Here is a 7,223-nt window from a genome sequence, read left to right on the forward strand (position 1 = left end):
AACACAAGCTAATGTTCAGCAATCGCACAAACGTCTGCACATTCACACTCTCACACACACACACGCACACACACACACACACAAAGGGCTTTTCACATTCTCAAAAGATGTCCAGCTGAGGACTCTGAGGATAGTTGGACGGTGGGAGTTCTCAGTAAAACAACATGATCTAGTTTCCCATAAGTATCCCAGCACCAAGACCAACTGAGTCACACTTAGACTTACAATGAAGAATGATTATGTTCGCACTTATGGGAAAACAACCAGACTATGTACAGTGCATACAATAATGTGTATGTACACAAGAGACTTCTAGAAGATACACAGACAGCACACATCCAAGTCAATAGTTTAGGTTTACTATACACACATAGCAGAGAGAGTCTGTATGTTGTATTTTTGTGTACAAGCAGTACCTGAATATGCGGTAAGGTGTAGTGAGATCAAAGCTCCGACGATCTGTGTCTTTAACATTTCCTACATTCATCTCGATGGATGTGATACCCACACCTATACGATAGTCCTGGAAGAAAGAGAGTACGAATTTAACCTTACATTTAGATGATATTCGATTTTACTTTTGACTGTAAAGTCAACACTGTAAAATTAAAAATGTTCTGTGTGCAGAAAAAGCTAAACAGAAATGGCAGAATGGTACATAATTATTTTTTTCTGTCATTTTTGGATCATATATTTTATGATTTTTTATGAGTTTTAATCACTCAACATAACTAGTTTTTGGTGCTGTTTTCATTATTTAACACTCAGATTTCTTCTTTATACTATTTTGCAAAATAAAGACTAAAAAATAAACAACTATCTAATATAGATTTCTATACTGATTGACTGCTCATCTGCAGTCACACACACAGGATCCTTACCTCAATGTTTTTGTAGAGGAAGACTTTATCTGAGGCGACAACAGTATAAAGTTTTGAACGTAAGCCTCTGAGCTCCAGAGAGCCCTGATAGTCTGGGGTTAAAGGAGAGCTAAGACTCATGGTGCTGCGTGGCTGGCGCCCCCTGGTGCAGTCCTGCAGTACAGTCACCCAGTCGTTTCTCTCGACTGTAGGGATGTGCCAACACATGTATGAATAAACATGTTTAGCATGAAATGCATCGAAAATACATTTGAATCAATATACATTTACATTTGTATATATATATATATATATATATATATAAAAAAACATATGCATGTATCATGTATTATTTCTTTATGTATGCACACACACAGATGACCAGAGAAAACAGACGGACCTTCACTTTCAGCCCTGAAGATAAATGTTCGGTTGTTTGTGACCACCTCAAACTTCAGCTCTCCCACACTGGTCACATTAGTGATGAAAGCAGTAGAGATGATGCCCTTAGAATACACCTCCTGCAACACACCACACACAGAGAAATAATTACTCACTTACTGTTTAACAGATCCGTATCTAACAGATATGCAGAAGGTGTGAGTGGATTTGGCAATCCACACAGAAAGAAAGGAAATACAATCTATAAATCAATCAATCAATCAATCAATCAATATATCTACAAATATAAAACTTGAAAACTGTTTTTTTTTTTAAATGTATTTTTTGCTGTCAGCGTGGTGATTTGGCCGACTGCAGTCCTTTCAAGAGCTGACAGATGGTTCTGATGACCGTGATGGCCCAACATAAGTGGTTGTGGATGAGTCAGTAAGGGCCTGCCTGCTGCTCACGTCTTGCTTTTGATGTAGATTCCCAGTAATAATAGTGACTAATGTGATGGAGTTATTGTTGTTTGTTGTTACCTTGTCATTATCAAAGTATCTCAGGTAGTCAGCGTCCAGCTTTACCCATCGTCTCTGATAATAAAGGGCCCTGCGTACAAGAACACACACACAAACATATTCAAAGTGTGAAGCACATACGAGGTTTTGCATTGTAAAACTGGTTAGTGTTTTGATGTGTTTTTTAAGTATAACATTTTTTATGACTGTTTCATTGTAACTATTAATAGTGGGCCTAATACTTAATGACGGGCAACTGTATAATGTTAAAAGTAATTTTGTGAATAACAGAATGAAAGGCATACAAAAAGCTTAGTTGTATTTGTTGAGGTATAAAAACAGCCCTAAGAATCTCACAGTGAAACCATACCTTGATCTTATGTATGTCATGTACACAGCAGGTATATGAGTATTGGTTGATGCCCTTTTTTAGCAGAACAGAATGTGTGCTTATGTGTTGGCATCTATACCCCTGAGGTGGATTCTTGTCCAGCCAGCCCATCTTGATGACAGCATCCAGCTGAGAGCTGTCTTCTTTAGAGGCTGATGACAGTCTGCCGGAGTTTGGCAGGTAGACACTGCCTTGGAGGTTGCTAATGCTCCCATCCTGCCATAGGGTAGGCCTAAGGTGCACAGAAATAAGCACACACAGACACACAAAGATATAATAAACAATATTTCCAGAAATAAACCTGAAATTAATGTATGATAACAATCTTGTATAATTTCTTTCTAAACAAATCGTTTCATCTAAATTAAATACAATTGGCATTTAACTGAACTTTATCAGCCAGGAAACAAACAAGCATACATTTTGTGTCACCATGGAAACCAAAGGCGTAAACGTTTCTGTAGGACACCAATAATAAGTTTCTGTTTATGATAGTTTTCATCTAACTGGTGTGCTGTAGTTTAGTTTGGTTTTGAAACCAGACCTGTGCACCCCATATTCACAGTATTTTATTACAGTAACACAACAGCTGGTTTTAATATAATACACATTAAAAAATAATCACTGGTAAAACATTTTTGCTGAGGTCTGTGCCAGTTCTACTGGATAAGCTGATGAGGCTGAAGCAGCAATGGTTGAGCTGCAATGTGTTCTTGAGGTGCACATCTTTAGTTATCCTTTTTCGATGCTTCTCCTGTCTCGCAGTTGTTGTACACAGAATGTGGTCTTCGCAGTGAGTAGTTGGTATTTGTGCAATATTTGTTATATTATTATTGTTTATCTATATTGGGCTACAGAGTTGGTTACATTCACAATTAGTTTGTCAGGGCAAATCAGTGAGTGCTTTAAGGCTCTGAACTTTCTAAACCTTAAAATGCCAGGTACAATATATAAATACAAATGTTGAAAGAGTACTATCATGCTCCTGTGTACGGAGATTTAATCGTAGATAAAATAGACTTGACAGTCTTGATTCCGACAGTCAAAGACGTGGAGCAGGGGCGGACTGAATAAAGCCTGGTTACTGAAAACAGCCACCTGTGATAGCACCCACTTGTCACTCAAAGCGGCTATGGCCTTAATTATGCATAACTTCAGGCTTTGATATAATTTATGGGTAAGGTATATAAAAAAAATCACCTATATAAAGGAAATTTTGCTCTGAACATTCTTATTTCTGCTATAAAGTTGGGCATTTTAATAAGGGGATTATGGAGATTCACTCACTTCTGTAGCCAGCCTTGAGTGGCGTTTGAGGAACTGCCGTGATCAAGCATGTCTCGATTCACCCTTTGTCACTATTTCAAGCTCTCAAACATTTTAATAATGCCATTCTACACTGAACAGTGACAACACTGTCAAAACATCCAAACAGCTCAATCTATTAGTCACACCTATACACTTTATACCAGTAAGACAGATCATTATATTTACAACCTTTTGGCACAGACACTTCAAGCATAAGTTATACTTTAACACAAAGTTAATGTTCAAAAGTATTCAATGAGCAAACAAAGCCTGAGAGCAATTCTGGTGGGTAAACAAAGATATCTATATGGCTGGTAAGCACTCAAAACCACAACTTTATATATACAGTAGGTATATCTGGATTACTAAGGTCAGCAATGTACTGACTATAAAAGTCAAATCTATTTGTGTGGTTATTTGTTGCCTAGTTTGTTTGTGTGTTGATGCATGACTCACTCATCATCATCCAACAACTCATCGTCGCTGCACAAAGAACTGTATCGTTTCTTCTGCTGTCCGGGCACTTGCAGTGACATATCCTATTGGAGGACAGAGCCGTCATTCACATTGTGCAAGATGAAAAGAGGAAGAATCGTGTTAAAAGAAAAAAGGAAACTTTCTCACTTACCCTGTCTAGTGCGTTCATTCGATGAACACTGGGGACAAAGAAATCTGGATCCTCGTATTCATCAGAATTATCATTGAGTGAATTTAACCCTGAGGGAGGGAACAGAAGTAGAGGTTGTACAGCTTTAGTTGGCTTTAAGTCTGGTTTGCAGGGAAACAAAAATAGCAACAATCTGTACTGACAATCATATTTGGACAAGCCTCAATTAACCATAATGCAACACTCAGGTATTATACAAGACATATTTCCATTTTCACAAGTGGTTGATAACAGCACTGATTATACTAGTTACTCGAGTTATCTGCTTCTGGAGTGTTAGCTGCGTTAATCTATGTTTGTGTACAGAAACTAAATGGTCTGAGACGAACACCTGAAAGTGTAAGTGTGCATATAAAAGGCACCAGTTTGTCGTTCATCTCTCTCTCTCTCTCTCCCTCTCGAACTAGCCTGTCAGGTTGAACAACTAAATGACACATATTAGTCATTTTCCCTCCAGCATATGAGATTAAGTAAACAATATCAAGTTGAAACAGTCCTCAGTCCAACTCACAGAGGAGACCAGGCATGTAAAGAGAAAGCTGCAGTGTTCGTGACCACACAGCGATTGTTACTTTCAGGTGATTATACATAAAGAACAAAATAACTCTGACAATAGATCCTCCAGTTACACACTGGATCTTTTGACTACTTTTTTACAGACACAGTCCGTTTCATTTCTTTAATTTTTATACATGACATTTGTGACATGAGTGAAAATGCAACTTTCACTATGAAGCTACAGCCATGGTTTAGAATAGAAGAAGATATATTTGTACGCACTTGAGTGTGTTGCGTGTGAGACTGTTATATAAATCGTTTAAAGTCTGTGTTCAAAGGAGGTGCTTTGGAAATAACACTGGGGTTTCATCTGGTGGGCAGACTGTATAACTGGTTAAGCTTCAAGTGGAACTAAGCTGGAAAATTAGCCAGACTGGAAGCAGGCTAATATGACGTTTCCATGGTAACTAGTCTTATTTAAAACTGCTTTACAGAAATTAATTTGGTGAAATGAAGCCTAATTTACCAGGATAACCCTGCATTAACTGGTTATCTCGCTTCAGGAAACACTAGTAGCAGAAGGAAACATTGCAGGTTTCGAAATGATTTAGAATCTTTTTTACCAGCTGGACGTCTGATAAAAAAAAAAAAAGACATTCAGTATGTTCGGTGGACTTTATGGACACAAACAACGTGTTTTCTATGAAACAGTGGATATAACCAAAACTAAAATACAAACTACATCTGGTTTAATCCTCACTCACGTGTTTCTGTTACCTTAGAATGAACTGTTTTATCTATAGACACCGCGGCTCACCTCCCATAGAGGCCACCATGTCGAGGTGTCATGTTGTATGTATCTATGTATGTATAGATAGGGCCATTCATATCTTTCTCTCTCGTGACCAGTAAGGGAAGATTAAACGAGTGAGTTGCAATCTGAAACTACAAACTACACTGCTAGATGCCACTAAATACACACTGGACCTTTAATGCAGAACTTGAGCATTGACTCTTTTTGTACAGTTCATAGTTGTGTGGTATTGCCTATCGCTATAATAAAAGAATATATTAATTTTATATGCTGATCATAATACTCACGGGGAGGTTGGGAGACCCTCTTGGAGGGCAGAGCCGGCTGAGTGTCGAGTTGAGTTGTCTGTTGTGTGTTTTCTACAGTTTGGGGTATCCTGATGCGAGGTGGGACCTGTGGAGTTTGGTCCTGTGGAGTTTGGTCTTTCTGCATCTCATCAGCAGTTGTCTTGGTGGGAGAGGGGCTGGGGGATAAAGGGGTACAAAACAAGTCAATAGAGGTTTGGAGAGCAGGAGATGAGTCCTCGGACACAGAGGTAATCTGAGACCGGGTGAAAATTCCACGAAGACGGCTGATTCTATACATCCTCTGTTGGGAAGAAAGCCCTTCTCCCTTTCTCCCCTCAGGTCTGGTCTTTTCTCATTCCATAGTAAAAACTACAAAGATAACAGCATTTGAGATTTTACTACAGGCACCTAATTACGCAGAGCTCTCCAAGAAATGCATGAAGAAAAAGAAAAAGAAAATCACTCCGGTAACAATTCCAGTTGCCTGATTCAGTCCACATTACTGACTGCAGCTCAGGAGCCGCAGTCTTCTTCAGTGGCACGAGAAGTGATCCCAGAGCTGTGGCAATAGTGTCCCTCTGCCCTCCTTATGACTGTCTCTCTCTCGTTTTCCTTCACTACTTCTGGTGTAAGCAACAAGTCTGAACCTGCCTCATCCTGCAGGATCTCCATGTAAACTCGGCATAGCTCTGGATCCCCCCACAAACACACACAAACACAGTATCTATGTGAGCATTAGAGATGTGCTGGTTTACCGGTTGTACCTGTACCGCGGTGATTGGTGAAACATTCTCATCGTGACAATACCACAACAATTTCTATTACTGTCATTATCATGATTACGGCTCTTTCAGATGGCACCATGAACACTTTATTAGCAGACCTTTTTACTAGTCAGTTTACTAGATGATGTAACAATACACTCAACTCACAATTTGATACAATTTACAATACTGGGTTCACAATATGATTTTTTAACTAAATGAAATTTAAGACATGACTGTAATCCTCAGACTATATTTCATCTTATATTTTCATTATCAAATTAGAATCCTTTTTTATAAACTGTGCAAAACAATGCATATTTGCTTTTCTTTGTAAACGTGAACCGATGTCTTTGAGCCTTTATACAGTTTTATCAACATGAAATGTCTGGCAAAATATCTTTACATTCAAAACAGCTACAGCTGCCACAGCAGGACCAGGACGCCAGGCTCCTCGTCTGCCCAGCACCACCTCTAGCTACTCCGGCCATTACTTGCCATTTGGCCTTTTTATCTCTAGTGTGCGTTCAGGCATGGACTCACATTAAATGCATTCCCAAATGCACACATAGTGACACACATATCTACCCATCCCTTCATTTTGTGACGCTTCTTCAATGGTATTAGTATTAGTACCTCCCCCTAGCTCTTCCTGAGTGATCCCAAGCTGTTTCAGGGCCACAATGGATATATATCTATATCTATCAGATATATATATCTATATCTATCTAT

At 38.8% G+C, this 7,223-nt stretch overlaps 1 protein-coding gene across 1 annotated transcript in view; it reads right to left on the reverse strand.

The window, feature by feature from the left end:
- The window catches only part of LOC118341567 (arf-GAP with Rho-GAP domain, ANK repeat and PH domain-containing protein 1-like), a gene marked incomplete in the record, with an annotated part of 44,779 nt that overhangs the window by 22,703 nt on the left and 14,853 nt on the right, over positions 1–7,223 (reverse strand). The window contains 8 exon segments of the mRNA XM_035679865.1: positions 417–523; positions 882–1,066; positions 1,261–1,381; positions 1,784–1,853; positions 2,233–2,385; positions 3,918–4,000; positions 4,090–4,178; positions 5,728–5,903. Coding sequence (XP_035535758.1) covers positions 417–523; positions 882–1,066; positions 1,261–1,381; positions 1,784–1,853; positions 2,233–2,385; positions 3,918–4,000; positions 4,090–4,178; positions 5,728–5,903 — 984 coding nt within the window.

The sequence above is a fragment of the Morone saxatilis genome, unplaced genomic scaffold, assembly GCF_004916995.1.
Source record: "Morone saxatilis isolate NCDOM2014 unplaced genomic scaffold, NCSU_SB_2.0 Contig8, whole genome shotgun sequence".
NCBI classification, from domain to species: domain Eukaryota; kingdom Metazoa; phylum Chordata; class Actinopteri; family Moronidae; genus Morone; species Morone saxatilis.